The following is a 23,590-nucleotide window of genomic DNA, read 5'->3' as shown; positions in this document are numbered from 1 at the left end:
CAATTACAAACAGGCTCTTTCCCAAACCTACATATACTAAACAAAATGCACCCGACAATATACACGGACAAATGTCCCTGGTACGCCGAAAAACGTACTCTATACCACATCACATGGGCCTGCCAAAACATACACGTGGTCCCCAAAATACAAAACCCGAATGCGGAGGAGTGGGAGACTCTGCTGTCCAGCGACCGCTGTGAAGACCAATAAGGTCTGTGTCGTGTCCGGTCGCTGTGTTGAATGCAGCGAAAGACGCACACGGTACTTTTAGACTTCGTTTATTTAAAGCTGAAGAGGGTGCGACCAGCGTCGACCGAGGCAGGAGCCGAACTGGCCGCCCGAAGAAAGGAGGGAGCAGAGAAGCGTCCACGGGAGGGAGTGGCTTCCCAGAACAGGAGGAGGGTGCGGGGGCGCACCGTGGGGGGGCCTCTGGCGACAGCGTGCGACGAAGGGCAAGTAGTCGTTAGGAGGAGGATTGAGTGGTCGTTAGGAGGAGGATGCGAACTGTCGTTAGGAGGGGAATGCGAGTGGTCGTTAGGAGGGGGCGCACACACACAAAAGCAATAAGTGGACACAACACTTCCTTCCCCCTTAGAAAGTTGCCTGGTATCGTGCAGGGGGTCGGCGCTCACGAGTGGAGGCGCGCTGGCTTTGTGCGCTCGGGGGAGAAACACTTGTAGGCTGGCTGTTGTTCGCTGTGTCTCCTAGGTCTGTCCTGGGCGAAGTCTCTTCTTCCGAGAAGAGGTGCCAGGCTATGTGGGAAGATGGTGCACGTGTTCTCTCCGCTGGCGGACAGCTCTCAGACGGCGTCGTAAATCTACGCAGCTGGTTGAGATGTCGGCGTGCTACTGTGCCATGTATGTTGACGAGCCAAGAGCGCAGGCCTATGCGTCTGACAATTGTAGCTTCCTCCCAGCGTGGCTTTTTCAGAAACTGTCGGGCGAGGACGCGCTGCCCCTCATTAAGCGTGCCGCAGCGCGGAATTGCTTTTTCTTCCCGGAACGTCTCTGCCTTTGGCTCGGGGAGGATGGCTGTGAGCTGGGTTCGCATATCACGCTCGAACATCATTTTCGAGGGGGTCTGGCCTGTTGTGCTCTGAACCGTCGTGTGCTGCTTGAAGAGAAAGCGCGCAAGGCGGCGCTGCAGTGAGCCTGTCTGATCTCTTTCAAGGGCGCGTTTTAGCTCGGCCACGTAGCGCTCAGCTTGTCCGTTTGTCGCTGGGTGGTAGGGGGCCGATGTAACTGATGAGATCCCGTTGTCGCGATAAAACTTGAGGATCTCCGCAGACACAAACGGTGTTCCGTTGTCCGACACTACCTTGCGCGGCAGGCCGAACGTTGCAAATAGTGATCGGAGGTTGTCAATGACTGCTGCCGAAGTCGTCTGTCCCATTTGCCTTATCTCAAGCCACTTTGTGTAGGCATCTACGACCACAAGGAAAGTGCAGCCCTCAATTGGTCCTGCAAAATCAATGTGCAGTGTGTGCCATGGTGTGTCTGGCTTTTCCCATTCTGGGACAGGAGCTTTCGGCGGGGCGCTCCGGCTGCTCTGGCAAGGCTTGCATTCTCGCACCACTGTTTCGATGTCGTTGTCAATGCCAGGCCACCACATGTAGCTTCTGGCACACTTTTTCATTGCAACGATGCCCCGATGTCCGGCGTGGATGAGAGACATAGCTTGTGCGCGTAGTTCTCTCGGCATCACAACTCGGGACCCAAATATGATGCAGCCGCGATGGGTGCTCAACTCTGTAGCTCGCCTGCGGTAAGCGTCGAAGTTGTCCCCTTTGAGTTTATGCACGTTGCCTTGTTGAACAGCTGTGTAAACTAGCCGGAGAGCTGTGCACTTCTGCGTAGATGCTGCAACTGTGCCTGCTGTAAGCGGCGGTTCTGGCAGTGCTTCGAACATCAGAACGTCTCCTGGTGGAAATGGTTCGTCAACAGTTGCGTCTAGTGGCAGACGGCTTAGCGCATCGGCGTTTTGATGTTTACTAACCATGTTCTGGCTCGGCGTCTGGTGTATGCCGCATATCATCACGCCTAGTGGAGAAAACCAGTTTCTCCCTAGAAGGCTTGATCCTGTGCCCTTCACAACAAGCAGAGGTAGCGTATGGGTCTGGCCGTTGTAGTTAACCTGCACGTTGGCAGAGCCCAATAGTGGCAGATTCTGTCCTGACCACGTTCGCAGGTGCGTGTCGTCTTGTTGCAGGGCGGGTGCGTCAGATGGCCATGAAGTTCGGAACGTGGCCTCACTGATCAGAGTACAGGCTGCGCCGGAGTCCACCTCGAACTTAATCAGCTGGTGATGTACGCTTACTTCTGTAAAAATCTTCGGTCGCGTGCCGAGATTCATGGTGTTCAGGTCGTACAACACAGATGGTGTTGCTGATGTTGTTCCATGGAGATCAGATAGCGGCGTATTCTCTGAGGCGTTGACGCTGTGATTAGGCTGGGAAGGTGACTTTATCTTGGCAAGTCTCCGTTTCGTAATGCATGCTCTTTCGATATGCCCTCGCTTGTGGCAAAAATTACACGTGGCTGACTGGAATCGACATCCCTGGGGGTTGTGTTGGTCGTCACACCGCCAGCAGCGTTGTGCCTTTTTGACCGATCTTACAACAACAGAAGGCTTGCGCACCTGGTTGCTTGTCTGGTGTACCGGCTCGGTGTTCCGGCGAATCCCTCTCTGCTGGTGACCGGCGCTCTCCGCTCGAACGGCGATGTCGTAAGCTTTGCTGAATGTGAGGTCCTTCTCAGCGAACAGGCGCTGCTGCAGTGACTCGTCACTCAGTCCGCACACAAATCTGTCGCGTAACATCACGTCCAAGGGAAGCATGGTGGTGTTAGCAGAAGAAGCTGCGTCTCCCTCCTGCCCGGTAGCTGTTGTCGACAGCGTTCCAAAATTGCAGTCGGCAGCGAGCTTCTTGAGCGCGGCTACGTAGGCGCTCACAGTTTCTCCTCCCAGTTGATCTCGTCGTTGGAAGCGAGCCCGGCTGTAGACCTCGGATGGCCTTGGGTCGTAGTGCTTTTGCAGCGCTTTTACGATGTCGTCGTAAGACACTGCCGCTGGTGTGCTTGGCTGAATAAGGGCGCAGACAGTATCGTAGGTCTGCTCCCCGCACAGCGTCAGCAGGTTGGCCCTCTTCAAGGCTGGGTCTGTGATGTTGTTAGCTTCAAAGTAGAACTGAAGGCGTCCAACCCACGATGACCACGATGAGCCGTTGAATTCCGGTATCTGATTGGGAAACCCTCGCGTAGCCATGGCTTGTCAATAGCGTTGCGTAGCGCGGGTCGAATCCACTTTCTCGTCGCCACTGTCGTGTCCGGTCGCTGTGTTGAATGCAGCGAAAGACGCACACGGTACTTTTAGACTTCGTTTATTTAAAGCTGAAGAGGGTGCGACCAGCGTCGACCGAGGCAGGAGTCGAACTGGCCGCCCGAAGAAAGGAGGGAGCAGAGAAGCGTCCACGGGAGGGAGTGGCTTCCCAGAACAGGAGGAGGGTGCGGGGGCGCACCGTGGGGGGGCCTCTGGCGACAGCGTGCGACGAAGGGCAAGTAGTCGTTAGGAGGAGGATTGAGTGGTCGTTAGGAGGAGGATGCGAACTGTCGTTAGGAGGGGAATGCGAGTGGTCGTTAGGAGGGGGCGCACACACACAAAAGCAACAAGTGGACACAACAGTCTGGTACAGCGAGCTCAACGGACGGCAGTGGACAGCGGAGCCCTGGACTGAGGGCAACCGACCACTGATTAGAGGCGGACGACTTCGACAGAGAAGGCTCCTGTGGGTAGAACCAAGACGTCTCTGTAGATGCCCCCAAACCGCAGGAAAAACCATTAGTGTAAATAAAGTTTTCCCTTCCCTTCCTTGTCGATTGCCGTCCTATAACACGGGACAACAGCACAGCAAGCATCACATATTTCGGGGTGATCATGTGAAACACGAAAGAAAGCGAATGCGTTAACGGGGAATGCATGCTTTTTCCCGGTGCATCCACGTGATGCAACAACGAGGGACGCAACAAATGAGACCACGCTTTCTTCTTGCAAAAAATGACAGCGCGGTCAGCGCCCGCGTGTCTTGTAAACCGACAAAGTCTAGGGGGCCTCCTGTGTTCTATTTTCGAGCCCTCTATACATGGTGATCGCTAACGTCCATGACTAAGCAAGTAGAATCCAGGATAAGTGAACAGACCGCACTCTCGTGAACGACGTAATCCTAATTTTGAATTAGATCTCACGCTGTATCTGTGATCACCAATGTCGAATAATTTGGTGCCCCATGTTCAAAACGGTACTCAGCCCTTAATAGAATAGGGGCTGCTTCTGTACTGCGTTATGCAATCGGTGATCTCCTCGAAAAGAATGTTTCATTTCGCCAGCACCACAACGTGCTGTTTGGGCCAGTAAACTCAGCCGGACATTTAACCGAGCCCAATCGCAAAGATTTCTACCGTTAATCGGGTCAAAGTTCACTTCCAAGATGGCGAAAATAAAGAGTTGCTTGGCTTTGTTCATGTTAAGAGCAGTATACGAGTTCGGCTACCGTTTACAGTTCAGTTGCATTTCCGTTCGACACCACTACAAAGTCATTATACCGCTATCCCATAGTTCATTCTGACACGAGAAATGCACGTGCTGGTGTTGCGCCAAAGAACCCCTTCCCTCACCGCTGAATGACCACATAAAGGAAAACTCTGCTATTCGAAAAAATGCACTGCATCGTTTATACCGTGATGCCCTTCGCACCTCATGGAACAACCTACACTCCTCAATCATCTCACCGAACCTCTTCCTTCAAATTACGGCACGAGGCCGCCCGACCCGGTGGCGGACTGGCTTATTCCAGCACTGTCTCAACTGCTTCAGTTGCTCTGTGGCCGTAGCGCTAGGCTGGTGACCACGTGTTTGCGGATTCAATCCTTGCCACGAAGGCTTCATTACGAGAAAGGAAAAATGCATGAGGAATAACGTAACAGAAGCTCAGGTAATTGAATTTAGTTTTGCAGCATTAGTAATAGCCCAGTCAGGTGTGCATCAAATTGACAGTGTGTGTCTGGCAGTTAAAACTTAGGCTAAACAATTAATCAATCATTATAGTACACGGTAGTATACGGTATAGTAGCCCACCTCCGATACCAGCGCTACGCTTTTTTGGAGGAGGCTGTAAGCTCTTGCTTTCCCCTAGCGGCGTGGAGTTCAGCCGCGTCCGGTGTTCCGGCTTTGTTTCTCATAGCAGATCTCTTCTGACATACATCTACGGCTTAGGTGTGGCTGGAATGGTGGGACACAAACTAAGGTGCAGGTAGCATGCTGCACCAAGTGCAACATATACCGAGGCGGCAGTAATCATGTGCAAAAGGGCTGCGGGGAAGCGCATAACACCTGCGAGGCAGGTAAAGGGGCCAGTAATGAGGTATGAAATGTGGTCACCCACAGACAGACGCCTTGAGCTCCCTCTCGGAGCGAACGACAACTATTTTTTATTAGTTGTCGTGTGCTCCAAAAGGGGACGCCAGGCATCCGTGAGTGACCTCATTACTTCGAATCCGCGCACTCTGACGTCACAACCATTTCGACCAACCGAAAAGCGTGACACCTCTGCTGACAACTTTCTGTCGACAACGATGAGGCATTAAAGGCTTTCGCCTTAATGAGAAATAGTACCTTGCTTTGTATCCATGCAGTCATTCTAGTGATTCCTGCACGGGGGCTTTCAGATGCCTTACATATATTGGTGAGGGGGGTTTGAGATGATAGCCTAATGAACAACACAGCACTAGGCTCTGTTGATCATTAGGCTATCGTTTTAGACCCTTTTTTTCTAGTTCTTTCTTGCTCAGATGTGTTGCATAGTGCTGTACTAGCTATGTGCTCCGAATTCACTGTTTTCTCGTGCTTCGTTGCTTGGTTGTGTTGACTTGCCCCTGTTTTCTTAATCTTTGTAGGTAGCTCATGTATATAATACATCGCGTCATTGTAATAAGTACCATGCTGAAAAAGAAAGACGATAGCCTAATGCTCTCGCGCAACGGCCTGCGGAGCTGACATGGAGGAAAAAAATTGCTGGGGTTTAGCTTTGGTTAAACCTGGTAGGTTGCGTAAGCATCCATAGCGTTCCATTCGGGATCATCACCGGTTGTAGACAACTCGGTTTCGATAGAGGCGCGGTGCACCCGTCTAGCAGCGTCTTGAGCGCGCCGCTTAGCAAGCCGCTGTTCGCGTTTTTCACCTGTCTCCGAAGCCCGTTGTCGTTTACTGGCTTCGTGAAGCCGACGTAGCCTCCCTTTCTGTTTATCAGGCGGCATAGCCATAGAGTAATATAGAAGTAAAGAGCGGACACTCCCGTAGGCCCCAGCCATGGAGGAAAAAAAAACTAAGGAGGGAGCGTGACGTCACGCGGCCAGCGTTCGCAAGCCGAGTTGTTTTGAAGTCGTTTTCTCCCTCAGTTTTTCGCTCTCCGAGGCAGTCCTTTATGTTTTGATTCTGGTATGTTTTAGTGCGCGCGTATGCGCCACCCGCGGCGCGGGCGTCTACAGCAAGGAAGTTGATCTACAGTTAGTCTGCCGCGCTAATTGGCGCATGCGCGCGCTCAGCGGGGCTAGACTTTACCGCACGCTATCACGTGGTGCGATCACAGGGGGACACACTCTTTTTTTTTTGCTATATCTTTACTTGTTTAGACTAGGCTTCAAGGTTGTCGCCGGACGCTCCCTCCTTAGTTTTTTTTCCTCCATGGCCCCAGCGGCCGACTTTTGTGCACAGCGCACCTAGCGGACCCGGGGAAACGCACTGGCCTCGGAAATGATACGCCATAACAGGAATATTGGAGGCTCTACTTTCATTGCGTCTTGTGCGTTCTCCACTCTCGCGGAGGAGGCGGTGTCACATTGCCCAGCTAAGCAGCCGGCCACCAGCGTGACGATTACGGAGCACGCAACGATTATCCAGGTTTCGACGTGCAACGCTCGTCAAAAGCGTTTGGCTTTGATCGCTTGCCTGGACGCCGCGGCGAACACGTCACCTACAAGCCGCAAAGGCGTTATGCCACGCATCGCGTGCGCTTGGCAAGCGGCAGTGAACCTACTACGTGCATTCTGTCACGGTGACAATGAGCGCATCAGTCACTCCGCAGAAGGAAGCCAAGACATGCCAAGACCATGCTCTTTTTCTTTTTTTTATTTGCACGTTCAGTGCCATCTGGCGGAAACGGGGAAGCGCCGAACTCGGCCGCGAAAGGGCCCGAGTGTCCGCTCTTTACTTTTATTTTAATCTATGGCATAGCGACGGAGCCGGCTTGTTGTTGTTGTTGTTGTGACTGAGAGAAGGATGAAGAGGAAATTGCACGGGCCTGCTACTGGCTCGAGCCAAGCCACCACCGCTGCCACGTGCAGATAGAGGAGAGTTAAAAGATCAGAGGAAAGAGAAAAAGAAACAAGCGAGCGAACGCATTTTATACCCCCCCCCCGTCCTCCAGCCTCCTCTCCACACTCCGCAGCTGGCGAGAGCGCAGCGAGGGCAGCGCCTCCACTCGGCAGCGGAGCGGCTACAGCTGTAGTGCGCCGCGCCTCGCGCCGCCCTTCAAGGTCAAACGGGCCTCGCGGCCGCCCCGACGCGAAAGGCTGAAACCTGTCGTAATATTGCTTACGCAATAAAAACTAGGAGGGAGCATGACGTCACAATCTTGAAGCGTAGGCATAAAAAATATGATGGAAAGCATCATGGGGAATAGGCCCTCACGTGACAAGGCAGCGGTAGCTCTTAGCCGGATTTCGGTTTCGGTTTTGCTCTCTCCCTGTGTTGTGTAAGACGACCAACACGGCTGCGCTCGAAATTTGAGACAGGCCATGGAGCTTGGAGATTTTTATGTGCCGAGAGGCCAGTGCCTCAGTGCGCCCGTGTTTTTCGCGAAGTGCGGCTGGGTCGTCTGAGCTGCGCAATGGAATGCTGCGTGTCGGGATGCAGGATCCGTACGGAAGAACGCCGTCCTGGGGGCCTCGTCACAATCACAAACCGAAAACTCTTGCTACTGTCACTAATGGCAGCGCCTGTCAGGTCGCACTAACGAAAGCTGCATTATTCTATAGGACGGTATCTGCCGTCGTTTTCCGACAAGGGCAGAAACTTCTCGAGCAAAGGCGTGAGCCCACAGCAGCGCGTCAACTCCGAGCATCGGCTTCGAAACCGACAAACAAGCTAATGTCGAGGGCCGGGAGACCCCGCGCAGGGGCAGACGTAAAGCCGCCGGCACTCTCTCTCGACAGCGAGAGAGAGAAATACTCTACTGCTGCATTTCACGCCGGAACCGCGTATGTGCGCGAGCGTATTCGGTGCTACTTGAGCCTCGAGAATAGCGGAGAACGGCGGGCCCATGGGCGGGACGAAGTCCGCCTGCCCGAGAGAAAGAATCTTGCGCAGCGCGCCAGAGCTCTCGTTAAACACGTCCGTCCGGCGTGAGCGCTCTGGAAGCCACTGCGCCCTTTTTTAGAGGCTCTTTTTCTTTGCCTATCCTCTAGTTCTCCGCTTATAGCATACGCTGAAATAAACGGTCCGCATGAGTGTATAACGACGAAAGGAACTCCCTATTATGCAACAATAATAAAACCACAGCTGAACAGTGACGAGGTCGTGGCCGCACGGCGCTCTGAAAAATTGTGAATTCTAGCGACAATCAAAGCGGGCATGAGCATTTGTACTTCTAACAAGATCACGAAACGCCTCTTGACGTCGGTACTGGGACAGTATTACGAGTTTTTGTCTCAATTTTGAGACTCTGACATCAAAATGACGACACCGCGAGTCCTTGACCGCGGAATCAACCAATTAGCAGCGAGGTTGAGGTGTCTAATAGTAGGGTTCCACCCAAGAAGCATTTAGTTGCGCAATAAGGGACCGTATGCTAAAGTTTTGCTGTAAACACGCCGTTAATAATTTGAAGAATGTTTTATTTCGCTAACAAACTATGTTTCAAACTCAAAGACATGAAGCAAAAGAAGAAGCGTCCTCAATTTTGCAATTAATTTTGCTCTTCAGTCACTTTTGCTGCCGCGAGGGTGCGCTGACGCTGGAAAAGCGTCGGTAGCGTCGGCTAGGTGGCGTGAGCTGCCGCCTGATTCAAAGGATTCAGCCATAGATTCAGCCTTATCCCTCCAAGCACATACTCAGCCATCGTAAACATGGCAGCCAGAAAAAAATCAGCTGATTGACGGCTGTCCTTTTTTTTTACACACTACATAGAATCAAGGTACTGTGCGGACGTCTTAAGTGCGCGGAAAAATCTATTTAAAGGCAGTGATTGCTACGGGTCTGCCGAGATCAATTTGCAAGGAGCGCTTGGCTCGAAAACCGGCGAAGGCAGCTTTAAGGCAAGTTCACACTGGCGAGTTGCAAACGTCGCTCTAGTATTCTAGGCGACCGATTTCGGTCAATTAGTTACGCTTTGCGAAGCACATGTAAAACGGGGAGGGAGCGTAACAAATCGATTTAAGCCTGTCGCGCGACCTCCGCGACTCGCCAGTGTGAACTCACCTAGCCTGCTATCGATGGCAAATGTGCTCCAAGGGCGATGCGTGATTCTATTTATTTTTGTTCAGAAAATACCCGGCGACCATCAATAATCACACTGCAGCAACTGCCGACATACGGAAGCAGACCGGTGCAGTTGCTGGGAGCTTGATATCTCACTGCGGGAATTAAGAGCCGGCACGCCCGGTCACTGCGGCAACAATCACTCTTCCGCCTCGTAACCAACTCATGCCGCCCGCTTCGGGTTAAGCACTTGATATTCGTGTTGGTGTTGTTGCCGTTCCGTTCGGATGATGCTCGGATGACGCCGCCGGGGATACTGCGGTGGCGAAAGTTTATGCGAAGGAAGTCCTCCTTCGCCGCTGCCTTATCTTGGGGGTCTCGCCGGAAAGCGCGCACCTTCTGCGACTTAACTTTGACAGTGGTTTCCGCAACTCACCGCAAACACTTGCTCACAGTCGGTTGGGCTACGCCGACGTTTACTTCATTTCCGACGGTGTCTTGAAACCCACCGGCGGTGAAGGCGCGCACAGCACTTGCCGCTCCACTGACCGCGCACTCACCCGCACACCTCCAAGTTCAACAGCGAGTTCGTCGCACAGCCATTGTGCTCCTTCCTATGTCAAAACGTCGAAACAACTCGTCCGGCACGTCAAAACCGTCTTCACGCACCCTCTTAAACCGCTGCTCGCGCGGCCACCGGCCATGTAAACAACCGCCATTTTCTGTCTCAAGCGGTTTGAGACCACTCGTTCCAATCCCGAAAAATCGTCTCAATCGGCTCGCACAATTAGGTAAGCAACGTCAACTCTTCTGCCCGTTTTATGACGTCCGCCGGTGACGCAAAAAAAACAATATGGCCGCTGGTCACGGCCGACCAATAGGAACGGGGCAAATGAGACACTTTAAGAGACACTTTCCGATTGAGACGATTTTGAGCGACTCGTAATCGCGCCCCTGGAGTACCGCACCGTATACATATAGCGTACAGCGACGTTAGTTCAAATGCACAGTGCCCACCAACGAACCTTTCGATGAAATGTTTACCTGCAGTTTTCTACAGTGCACCCAAAGACTCAAGAGTGTAATCAACAGAAGTGTTGAGACGCGGAGCCTTCAGACAACCTCGAGCTCGGTACGCATTCCGCCAAAGCTGCAAGACGGGCGCTGCGCTTCTGCGCTGCATCGGAGCACGGACGTTCACTAAAAAGCACCGTTGGTTGGCAGTCTGGTAACTGTGGAGGGCCTATTTCCCATGAGTGTGTGCGCAAAAGGGCCCCCGGAAGCGGCGTCAGAGCAGGATGGCTTGCAGAGGCTGAGCGCGTCACGTTATGCTTCCTCGTAGTTTTTTCCTTCCTCCGTGGGAGCTCATCCTTTCGCGCCGCCGCAGGTTCGACTCCCATTCGTAGGCGTTAATTTGATTTCTTTTTTAACTCAACATGGCGTCGCTGTTTATAGGCAACTGCACAAGAGAGACCGAGACCAGGTTGATGGTTGGGGTTGGTGAGCGCATGAATGCTTTCGCACCAGAATAGTTTTGGCGTAGCCGGCTAGCCGTACGGCAGATACGGTTGCTACCATTGCAGTTCTTACCTAGCCCCATTCGCTGTATGGTTGCAGTTACCGTTTACCGCACAGCGGTGCTAAAACTCGCTAAAGACGACAGCCCGTCCACTCCTTGCCTAGTAGGTTCACACCACCAGAATACTCTCGCCCACTTGCCATCTCTCGCACTTAGAAAGTTCATGACTTCACCCATGACCATTCACTCTCGCTTGCATTCAGATCCCTTATGAGCCAAAAGAACGCCTTACCAAGCGAAACCGTGACACCAGGTTTCCTACTTCAGCATCGCCAAGCCCGTACTCAAAGTGAACTACTTAAGACAAGAGACACCGGGCAAGCAATAAGGTTCACGTTTTATTGCGTACTACGACACAGCTTGAAAGCAGCCTTTCTGCCATTCCGTTTTTAATCTGGAGAGCTCTGAACACGCATACAAAAAAAGGACTTCGCGAACGAGTGGTAACACCTGTATTGCTACTACATGTCTGCTTGTTACGTTGAAAAAAAAAAGTCACGGGACACGATGCAACCAGTTGAACAAGGCACTAAGAAGATGACGTCTTGGCCACATCTGTGAGTTGAGAAAGGCTGCTTCTCGAAGCGGGCAGGACGGATATATATATATACATAGAGACGTATAAACTCACACACACGCACACACATGCTAGTCAATTTAACCTAAAAGAAGGGCAATGAATATAATGCTTAGTCGTCAGCGCAAAGACTGCTCCCCTTTTTGCACCTGCAGAGAGGACGGTTTTGGCAGCTGTTGGCGATGGGAGACACTTTGTCGTGACTGGTTCGCTACGCCATCTTGTCCCCGCGTTCTATCAACTCTCCAGGGGAAAAAAACTTTATGTTACATGAAGGAAAAGAGTGCGAGGTCCGTTCACAATCTGGCAGGAGATTCTTGTGTCAATCACACACCCGTTACCGTTACGAAGTAAAACGATGAGTTACCCAACACCGAAAGCTTGATCCCGGTACGACATCCGGAATTGGAACGTTTTAGGCTGCCTTTGCCGATGCATCTTCACCGTGACGTCATGCGCAAACTGCGCAACTCAGTCGCAACATATGGAAACAGGTATGGGCGGCCAAGGCTAACGACGAAGTGATAACGCAGCACTAAAACGTTCTCCGATTTCGAAGTGACGTCACGAGGTGCTGTAGCGGGACCATACTTCCGGTGTTCAATAACTCCCTAAAGTTCGCTTAGCCGAAGTCACCTGTTTAGAAAATTTTTCAAGAACGTATTGCCAGCGGTGGCGAAAGGTTTCGGCAGGTTCGTCAAGTTTAGATTCGTTTGCGTTCGTCTCATATGAGAAGAAGACGCGATAAAGGGTTACCGCTGGCTTATCTTCAAGCGACCATTCATCCTGCGGAGAACCGCGCTGTCGCATCAACATGAAGCGCACTTCCAGCTTCACCTGCGGAACTATAAACGTACGAATGTGTTCGAAGGTAAATGCGTTGCAGCGAGGGGCATTGTCTTACAGAGGGCACCTTCAGAGAGCGCGCGCACTTGCGTCAGTACAATGGAGCCCTACTCAAGAAATGTCGAGGACGGAATTAGCTGTTGTGAAAGGAAGGTGTAACCCCTCCAGACGAATCTGTATGAAGAGTCGCAGGTGTTGGTTGGTTAAGAGCGAAGTTAACAACGTCGGAAAGCGCCGCTATCCGGGGCGGTGACGCCACTCCCCGAGTCAGAGTGGGCTCTGGTGAGTCGTGGAGGGCGTTTTCATTTGAGATTCCGCGATAGCGTGACGTCCTGCGGGGCGCCGCCATGTTGGTTCCCCTGGTGACTCTGCTGGATATTGATGTATTGCCGCACCAGCCTCGATATCTCGTGGGCCTGGAAAGACAAGCGGTACGATATTGGGAGAGGTCACAAGGCCGCTTTATACCCTATAAAAGGCAAAGTCTGGCCTCCACGGCGACAACACGAGCTTTGTGAGGAGCACTCAACTAGGACATAAAGCTGGACCCCGATATATCGAACTCGACAGCGATTCTGAAATATTTCGATATTTCGATAATTCGATATATAAAAATGGTAATAGATAAGCTTATCTGTAACCTAAAAGCAAGAATACATTGCAACCACGTTAGTAACGCGGTTCTTGCAGGGACGTACAGCCCGCCGTTGTGCTGGCAGCGCACACTTCTCTAGGTGTTGCTAGGCCTAACCTGTTGAAATGTAAGAGTGCTTGCCGTCCTGATTTTTAAGCATGAAATGCTTTTAGCTCCCATTGTCGGCAGTGTGGTGACGTCACGCCGAGACCGAGAGCCATCATCCGGGCTCTGAAACGAGAACATCCGGGCACCGTACGAGACTTAACGAGATTTAACGAGACTCTCTAAGCCCTCCTACGCGACCGGCATGCAAGCGCCGGTTGGTCTCCAAACGAGTCACAAAAAATAACTGCTGCCAGTGCCTTCTCAATGTTTATCAAGATATCAGTCGGGCTGTGCGTTTGATAATGCACGGAATTATAATTTCCGATTTCTAATAACGCGTGCAAAAAGCACATACATGCCACATCCGGGCACCGTACGAGATTTAACGAGACTCTCTAAGCCCTCCTACAGGACCGGCATACAAGCGCCGGTAGCTTCGCGCCGAACGGGTGGTGGCGTTCCTCCCTTCCTGTATGGTGCGGTTCGGGTGTCCACCGAGATGACAGAGAATTACTGCGCCATTTCCTTTCCTCAAAAAGCGTTTCGTTCAAAGGGCAACGCATCGCGCCGAACGGGTGGTGACGTTCCTCCCTTCCAGTACGGTGCGGTTCGGGTGTCCACCGGGATGACAGAGAATTACTGCTCCATTTCCTGTTCTCAAAAAACGTTGCGTTCAAAGGGCAAGGCATCGCGCCGAACGGGTGGTGGCGTTCCTACCTTCCTGTAAGGTGCGGCTCGGGTGTCCAGCGAGATGGCAGAGAATTACTGCGTAATTTCCTTTCCTCAAAAAGCGTCGCGTTCAAAGGACGAAGCATCACGCCGAACGGGTGGTGGCGTTCCGCGGACTGCCTGGCAGCGCTACAACACGCTGTCACGTTCCACTCCTAAAGGCGAAGCTTAAGCGTCATTAATTAGCAGTTTATTAGTATTTAGTCAGTAATCAGTCATTACACACTTATCATTAATTTGTCATTACTTCGTCATGAATTGTGTGACGTAATCCAGTGGTAACATCACCAGTGTCACATACGCAAAGTGGTGCTGAAAACGCTTTCGCCTCTACGCACTTCTGACAGTTTCGAACGCGCTGCATATACATTCTTGTCAGGCCTGCGTCTCGTCGTGTCCGCGTGCGCTTCGCATTATGCCCGTAAACATTTCATGCTTACTCTACTCTCGGTTACGGGAGAGGCAGAGATTTTTGTTTCTTCAGTCTTCCTCTACACTGTTTGTATTTTCACCCTTTTCTCCTTCCTTCACTCTCTCTTCACTCCTTCCCTGACTGCGTTGTTAAGGTATGCATAGAAAAGTGAGACATCTGCTGCGCCCTTTCCTTTCTTCCTAAGTTAAAAACAATATTTGCTCGCCAGTTCTTTGGTTCTTTGTCTGGACTATAATTTTTCGGCTTTGCACAATAAATATTTAGGAAACTTGCCCGCCCATCTATTACCGTTAATAATTATCTGGCGCTCCTCGAAACTCATTTTGCTCTTGGATTCCATCGCTTAAAAATAATTGCAGCCTACGTCCTCTGCGTTGCTTAATTTATAGATTTAACGCTGTGCTTAACGCCGATTTTCCGAACACGCTTTGGTATGCCTTTAGACCGGCTCGTACTTTGGAATACAGTATGTCGTTGCTTATTCAGTAAGTTTCGGACTTGTACAGGAATCGTACTTAATTGTACAGGAATCACGTCGGCGCCCTGTCTTACCATCATGGCGTTAGTGCACCTCCTCTCCCTGAAAGTTCAGGGATTTCGATCGCCGGATAAGCAGAGAGAGGTTATGCACTTCGCCCGCGCACAGGGCGTCGACATCCTGTTTTTACAGGAATGTTACCTACGCTACCCACGCGAGGTGATCGATTTTAAAACCCGGTTTTGTGTTGAAGCCTTTTTTATTACGAATTTGAAGTGCTTCTCTTGTGCAAATGTAAAATCACGCGAGCAATAGACGAAGCAATCGAAATATCGCGAGCAGGGGATGATTGCGTAACTGCGCCTTAAATTTTGCTGCCGATAAAATATGCTGTATGATTCACCGCGAACAGTGACTACTCAATTAGAAGGAAAGGAAAAGGGCAAAAAAATCACCCTTCGTCAATTTTTGGTACAAGCTTTGTGAGCACGCGCATATCAATGCGAAGAGCACAAGTACCACTTTCTCGCGTGAACCAAACCATTTGGAAGTAAGCGTACTGTGTGCCAGTCTTTCTGTGTCTTCATCATTTAAGCACTTTTGCGATCCTATAAGCACGGAAGCCGCAGCAGACAATGATTTAGAACTAGCCTCTTCATATCATAACATGTCTAGTTCCTTTACCAGTACACTATAAATAGGTCAATCTCATTAAATTTATCCGCAGAAGTCGAACGAACCATTGTTGCAATGCAATTAAAATACTCTACAATCTGAATACTACAAGCGGACCTACGCTATTAAGAACTACTACTGTCAAACTGAATGCTACAAAATCACTTGTATTCATGCGTTGGGATGCATACCTGGTCGGTCTGTATGCGCGTGATCTTCTGTACCATGAGGTTGCCGCACTTCATGTCCAGGAAGAGGGTCCCGTCTTCGGCACGGACCTTACGCGTCGATATCACCTCTGAGAACGGGTACATCCACACCGACTCCTGCGTGGAAGGCGCCAGGGATCGAAAGTTCGTTAAGGCAATGACGGTGAGTCCTTAAGGCTAGTTTCTTACATACAACGCAAAAGTCTTCCGCCTACGTCACGAAAGCCCCCGTACTTGCAGGAGACCCATATCCCGTCGATACCCTAGAAGCTGCTATAGTCGCGCATCTCACTCTAAAGGACACTCACCAAAACATCTGTCTTTGAAGTGAACAAACATTTTCGCTCTAGCACCCATTGAGCAGGAGCAAAATTAAAGATATGAATAGTATTCAAACAACCTCTTTCCTGACGCCATTTGCTAGCCATTTCAGAGAACACAATAGACGATATGCGAAATGCGCAGCGCCATCTCTCGGCGCTCCGAGAACTAAGTCCTCCATGTTGGCACGGTACAGAAAACGAAACCGCTGCCCAGCGTTGGGTTAAAACGGCTGCGCTTCGTTTGAAAAGTAAAATGCCGATGCAGTGTTGCGCTACCCTCTCCACTGTGAAAAGACACTACGATGCGTGCCAGAACTAGGTGCGTTCAAGCTTTTCACTTTTCTATTTTTTTTTTACTCCGTCCCAACGTTTTAGTAACACAAAACGTCATGCGAGGTATCGTGTGTCAGCACGCGGATCAGTGCGCATCTTTCGCTTTCTGCGCTGATTTTTGACAAATCTCTCGAGGTGATTTGCGTTTAAATTACGATAAGGACCACAGCCTTTGTTGTCTCTGATCAAAATTAGAAGCCGATTTCGTGCATTTATCAACTCTCCGGTCGGGCGTGAATATATATAGACGCATATACTTGAACAACGTAATAGAGAAGGTAATTTTTTTGAGCGGGCCAATCGCTTGTGCCGTGGCGAAATAAGTTCACTCGAAGAACCATATGCCGATTACTGCTTAGTTTGCTACGTGTTCAGTTAAGTTTTTCCCGTGTTCAATTAGTTTTAGAAGGGCGAGCAAACTCTCTGGACCATATACGCATATGTTATGCGCGTTAAGGAGTCTTTGTGAAGCAATACACCCTACGTATAAAAACTGAGGTGCGAATGGTTTATTTCTTGAGGATTCCTATACCTTCGATATCTGCGGCGACGAAAATCTAAAAAAAAAAAGAAGCGAATAATATAGCTACTTTATTATGAAGGAGGGACACATGTCTAAGCTAGAAAGTATGTGCAACAGTTCTGAAAACGCTTCAGGCCATCAGATTTTATTATCGTTGTGGCAAGCTCCAACAGCTTGCTTCGCAACAAAGCCATTTGTCCAAGTTTGGGAGTAAGCTAATTAAGTTTCGGAAGCAACCGAACATGCTAATTTCGCCCCTGCACACACAGCTTGACCAGCGTATCGAGTCTGTGCATGCACCTACAGCTGTAACATCTTTCTCTAATCAAGCCGCCGCGGAGGCTCAGTGCTTATCTGAAAAAAAAGAAAAAAAGCTTCGTCTTTGCTTACAATATTTTGAATTATATGTGCATGCCTACTTTCCTCTTGTTAATGTCGACTGACTGCGTCTTAAACAGGACGCGGTTTCAACGAATTGTGGCGAAAATCAACCGACGCCGGGCTCTGAAACGGTGACGTTGAAAACCGCGGATGCGCATTGCACATTACAGTAAAGGAATCGAATTACGCAGCTGGTCGAGGGTCTTGTGTGATTATACTGCAATGCACGAAGCTCCTGGCGTCGGCGCGAACGAAAGTTCGCACTGTCACAGAAGTTTGTCAACACACGTGCGCACTCACCGCAAAATCGCAAAATAACCGCTCGCTACCCTACCAGATGAATTCGCGTCCACCTGGGAATAAAATAGCCATGATAATGCGTGATGCTTGAACTGGTGCTTTAATGCGAGCATTAAAACGACAACAGCACACGGTCACGGTTCGACTTTCCAACCCACTTTCGAGTGCGGATTATTGCGATCATCAGCGCCAGACTTCAAGCGAAGCTGAGGATGCGGTAGGAGTAAGCTGGCGCTTATTGAAAGCACCTACATTTGGTCGAAGATCAGCTGTGAAAACAACGCAGCAGCTGAAGCTTGCCTGTTGAAATTCCACTCGCAAGAAGAAAGTACGCATAGCAAACGATGCACCAGCTCGACGAGCTCGACCGCGCCAAGATGGAAACCGGAAGTTGTGGGCGCGGTGTTGCCAGACCGCCAAGCAATTTCGCATATCGTCTATTGCAGCGGGTTCCACTTTCTCCCCGCGGAAACTTTATTCCCTCGCTGGAGTAGCTGGCGCCATCTGTTGAAGCTTCTTGTGACTATATGTGCCGAGCAAATTTGTTGGAATCGAGAAAACTAATAACAGCGAGCGGGGACTATATACTATTGCGTAGGAAAAGAGGGTGCGTATACAATATGCAAAGGAAAAAATAATGGCAGTGACAGCGCAGCTGAAGGAAAGGAGAGTAGCAAATGTTTGATCTAGTTTCGCGATGTTCTCTGCATTCAGAGTGAGTATGCAGACCAAGGGAAATCGAGACAGCGGTCGCACTACTTACGTGCGTGACGACGTCGAGGAAGTGGATGCCTTCGCGGTTCAAGGCCAGTATGTGCTCAGCCGTGACGTTCTCATTACGAATCCACTGCGGAGAAGAAAGAGAGGCGAGTGTTGCACCTTCTCCCAACTGGAAGAACTGTCAGAGAGTTTGAGGACTTTCAAGTGGCGTGATCAAAATCGTTGCAGTTCAAGTGTAACATGAACATTTAACAGTTCCGTGCTATCACGCGCCTTGAACACTGTGATGCAAGGCTCCACTTTACAGCTCAGATTAGGTGAGCTGTATTTTGTTGTAACAGGTGCATAAGGCAGTACAGATGCGTACGACATTGCTGGTTCTTTCCTATAATTTTCACGCTAGCGTTTCCACGGAGGTTTTAGGGAGTTTAACAAGGCCCCCGGAAAACAATTACAAGAAGCAGATTTCGGTTAACTTATATTTTCCAAAACTAAATGCAGAGTTTTATTCATTTTACTGCTCTACCAGCAGATCGCAGATTAGAATGCGTACAATAATCACGAATTTCAATCTCAAGGAAATTAAAATTTCGCTCTGCCTCTCTTGACACTAATAAAATGAAAACCGGACGAGCAAGACCTGGTCCGAATATTCGGGGCTTCTGTGAACGAAGCACTGCGCACATATTAAGAGTAATATTCCGCCGTGCAGAATCGCGGAGCGTGATGAAACCAACAATCCCAAGAAGTCGCATGCGCTAGAGCCAGCGCTTACCTTGACTGCAAAGAAGCAGGATCCGAAGAGTGGCCACCTCTGCAGAATGTCTGCACGGAGCAAGAACGCGAAAATCATTCGCATAAATCAGCCGGCAAGGAGAGGAGTCGTGCAGTATTACACGCAGAGCCGAATTCTCGTTAGTTCGATGCTGCATTTTTGGCTTAGATAAATATTTCCCTCCTTAGCGGAGGACTTAATAAAAAGCGGTGACTATGAAGTCCGCCATAAAAAGAGAAGACTAGGTCAGCATAAATATAATCTATTCTAACATCGGCGCCGCTTTCATCTTTAAGAAACTGAGACAAATGCAGAAAGTCGCGCTCACATGCTTTGAGAAAAATTCTAGAGTTGCGCCTGAAGGGACCACTAAAACAACACCGGCTGCAAGAATACGCTGTGTGTATCAATTTACAATGCAAAGCAAGGGTTGGCCAGTGAGAAAAAAAAATACCTTAGATCGAGTCGGGTACTGGAGACAAGTAAGAACGCTAACTACCGAGGTGGGAACTAACTACGCATAGCGGTTAGATGTCAAGGCATTCGTCGTAAGAGTATTTTATGCCTTCGATATTGATAAGGGTGTGCTAAAATTTGGAAAATACAGCACGAAGCCACCGCACGAAGATAATGGGCGAACAGGCACAATATAAAGGAAAAAAAAGATAAGCCTCGGCAGGATTATAACGGCACCGCCTTCACTCACGAAGGCCGGTGACCGCATTCCCCGTCGTTATATCTAGGATGGCCTATCTTCCATGATCAGAGTTAGCAACCCAATCCCATTAATATTTGAACCCACAATCGTGCTGTTACATTTTCGCGCTCACTGCCCACGCGTACATATAGTACCCGTTGGAAGTGAGCAGATGCAGAGCACTGACCCAAACACTGGGCCTTGGCCTCGGTGTTGGTGAGGGCCATCATGTCGGCCCAGTTTCGCTGTACCAGGTCCACCCAGTGCGGAGGCTTGACTTCCTTGCTCGCCAGCACGGGCTTGGGCAGGAGGTACTTCACTTCGTCTCTGTGGTCCACCAAAAGGAAGGGCACGTGAATTATAGGCAATGTACGCACAGGCACATCACCTAGCGCTCGGCGAATGACGTCAGCAAAGGTAGTCAGTGATCAAAGGATAAACAAGGCAAAAATTCTCCGACGATCAATGCGCAGGGGAATGCGTTAGCATGTGGGCTCAAATTTCATGAACTCCCTGATCTGTGGCGCCCTCTTTTCGCAGCGACGCAAACTATCGCGTGCGCCACAGACCTGTGGCGTCCTCTGTGCGCTGCTGCGCAAAGTAGTGGTACCGCGCGAGAGGCTTGCAGTTTAACACTCGTGGATTGGTTTATGTGGGCTTAATGTCCCAAAGCAACTCAAGCTATGAGGGACGCCGTAGTGAAGGGCTCCGGAAATTCTTTAACGTGCACTGACATCGCACCGTACACGGGCCTCTAGAACTTCGCCTCCATTTGAATTTCACTACTGCGGCCGGGATGGAACCCACGTCTTTCGGGTCAGCAGCCGAGCGCCATAACCACTGAGTCACCGTGGAGGCAGTCTGTGTTTTTAGTTTACGCTTTGATCACCGACGTCTTTTGTTCCCGGCCTGAGGTCTATCGACCCAGAAGACCTCTACCTCACACTTACTTGGAAGGCACATGCTGCATGTCGGCCGCTCTGTGAAGGAGGGCAGCTATCCGCGCAATGTCGCCCTGCAAAAGATATCACGTACTGTTACCTTCCGTGAAAAGGCATGCGCACTTCATTCTTCTTACAAATTAAAAAAATACCTATTGTCTCAATGATTAGGTCATACGGCTGGTTTCACTGAAGTTCCATAATTTTTCGCGATAGTCGGGCACAGCTCAGTACCGAAGTAAAAATTCTGAAAAATGGTGCGCTAGTAAACAAAGTGTCTCGTAATGCGCAAGGGCCAAACACTATTTCAAATCGAGCCATAACGTGAGTTCGCGTTACGCACGTTATATCCCGAGTTTAACGTGCGCGTCTCCTGAGTGCGTCAAAATATCGTTGCTGAAATGGCGGAGCGCTTCTAAGCATGAGCCCTCGCTCCGGAGTGAATTCGTCGTTGGTACAACGTTTATCAGAATGTTCACTGATCACTAATGCTACGTGACATCAGGCTTTCGCTGGGTGTCATCTCGCATATAACGATATGCATTAGCTACAAATGTGTTTTGTGAAATGAAATTTTACCACTGCTAGGCCTAAAGAGGACCGTCGGTTTGTTGATAAAAATTATTCCCGGTAAAAAAAGCAGATGCCGACATTAGGCTCAAGTTATCGTTGCGTTTCCGTTTACATACGCGCAGCTCAAAGTGCGGATGTGACAAACGGCAGAACGTATAGCACAATGCTTGTGTTTTGTTTAAGTAAGCGACGCTATTTTAAAAGTGCCAATGGCAAGAAGAAGGCGGCAGCAAACATACCTCAGATGAGGCCCTCTGGCCAATGGCATCGACTGATTGCTATGACGACGCGGTTAATCAGATATCGCGGAGGCTCTTGCCAGTCACCTGCAATCTCACACTAGGGGTTTAACCAGTCGAAGTCCAGGGTCTACATTGAGGGGCGCTCATCGCTGCCTTCTTGACTTGTATACGACTATAGAGATGTGAAAGAAGGCCGCGGCGTAGCGTAGTAATGCGCAGTAGCGTAGTAATGAGTAGTGCAGGGTAGCCAACCGGAAATCTTTCTGGTTAACATCTCCGCCTTTCCCCCTCTCTGTATCTATCTATCTAGCTCATACTGTTTGACTGCGTCGCCGCACAGTCGACTGAGACAGATAGTAGATGAGTCCGATAGAAGAGGACTTCCCGCTCCACATAAGTACCGCGGGTACAGTCGACAGAGATAGAAGAAAAGACAGAACCAAGCGCTTTCCTCTCTTTTTTTCTCTCGTCTATGTGGCGCTTGAACAATATCAGTGCCTACCGATCAGCCACGGTTTCCACCTTTCCAAAAGTATTTACTCCAACAAAAAAACCTTGAGGTAGAATCGACATTTCAGCTAGTTGGTATCGCATCAAGGAAAGCGCTTGTGTCTTATGTTGTTTGGCATTCCTTGTCCGTTGTCCTGAGTGCGCTATTTTACTGCGAAAGCAATACTACTTTCACTTTCTAGCCTTTGCGGTGCGTCGGCGGTGCACATGAAATGACCTTTCGCATGACCTCTGTGTCACGTCACGCCGAAGAGCTGGGCGACCATCTCGCGCCGTCCGTGTGCGACGGCGGTGCACATGAATGGCGGCCTGACTGGATTAGATTAGATTAGATTACATTACATTGGATTCGATTGCATTGGATTGGATTGCATTGGATTGTATAACAGATGCATCACCAGAAGTCTAACCACAAGCACCACCACCAGCTACACTACCAGCTGAACCATGGCGTAGGTACGGATATTGCTTTCGCAATTACCGGGCTTAACCAAGCTAAGCCATAGCGAATTTTTTTCCTTGAAAATCATTGGCTACAGCATACAGCCCTAGCAGGATATTCCGCGTTTGGTTCGGTGCTCTCAGGTTTTTGTCAACATCCCCGGGAGTTTAAAGGGGCCATGAAACCATATTTACTACGGCTAGGAAAAGAGCGCGAGCGATCGGTATTCCATCCCTCGTCACCGCACCGCAAAATTTTTTAATCTAGCTGCATTAACGCCGAAGATATCGTGGATTTAAATTAATGCTCTTCCTCTCCCACCCCAGTTCATGCACGTCGACGCGCCGGAAAAAAAAATAACAAAACACGTCCGGACTGCACGGCACCCCGCCACGCCCCATCCCGCCCACGTCAATTGATTCCCTACTCTACCTCACAGGGGGAAGGGTGGCTAAGAAAAAGCAGTGAGGTGTAGCCCTAATCAGTTGCGACCAGAAATATTGACAAATTACTTAGAAATTATAGGGTCCACGCAGAGCTTTGAAATCCCCCTACAATACTCAGAAAAAGCGCCTCTGCAAGTATGTTGCATTAGAATATGACCATCAAAATCGTTTCAGGGTCCCGCGTAGGAACTTACCAGCGTGGGGTCCGGCAGGCGGCGCCCCTGTGGCTGGACGAGCAGCAGCCCCTCGAGGTAGTCCGGCGCCACCTGGTTGAAGATGAGCTCCACGTAGAGCGCGTTGTCCAGCCGCAGAGGGAAGAACCACACGGAGCGGCAGAAGATGAGGTAGAACACGTGACCATTCTTGATCAGCTCCGTCGTCACGTCAAGGATGTACTCCTCGCGGCTCAGAGGCATCGTCAGCGGGTCTGCGGGATGGGCACACACGCGGAGGTTGCCTTTCGTTCGAAACAGGCTCATCCTTTAAAAACCCCTTAAAATGCATGTCATTATAATCCCGCAGATACTAACTGGAAAACGACCATCGGCCACAGTTAAACTCTACACGGGCTAACAGTTCGTTGCGAGG

At 50.2% G+C, this 23,590-nt stretch overlaps 1 protein-coding gene across 2 annotated transcripts in view; it reads right to left on the bottom strand.

Annotated features, from left to right (window-relative positions):
- Positions 1–11,426: 11,426 nt before the first annotated feature.
- Myo10A (unconventional myosin 10A) overlaps positions 11,427–23,590 on the bottom strand; it is a 142,575-nt gene continuing 130,411 nt past the window's right edge. For both annotated transcript variants that reach the window (XM_089587152.1, XM_089587153.1), the window contains exons 48-54: positions 23,197–23,429; positions 20,799–20,863; positions 20,036–20,175; positions 19,152–19,201; positions 18,420–18,503; positions 15,779–15,913; positions 11,427–12,946 (exon numbers count right to left, since the gene is read on the bottom strand). In XM_089587152.1, coding sequence (XP_089443278.1) covers positions 12,833–12,946; positions 15,779–15,913; positions 18,420–18,503; positions 19,152–19,201; positions 20,036–20,175; positions 20,799–20,863; positions 23,197–23,429 — 821 coding nt within the window. In that variant the 3' untranslated portion in view covers positions 11,427–12,832. The remainder of the gene's footprint in view (positions 12,947–15,778; positions 15,914–18,419; positions 18,504–19,151; positions 19,202–20,035; positions 20,176–20,798; positions 20,864–23,196; positions 23,430–23,590) is intronic.

The sequence above is a fragment of the Amblyomma mixtum genome, chromosome 4 (assembly GCF_055824585.1).
Source record: "Amblyomma mixtum isolate Tamu chromosome 4, ASM5582458v1, whole genome shotgun sequence".
Classification (NCBI taxonomy): Eukaryota; Metazoa; Arthropoda; class Arachnida; order Ixodida; family Ixodidae; genus Amblyomma; species Amblyomma mixtum.
This window is presented reverse-complemented; position numbering and strand designations above follow the sequence as displayed.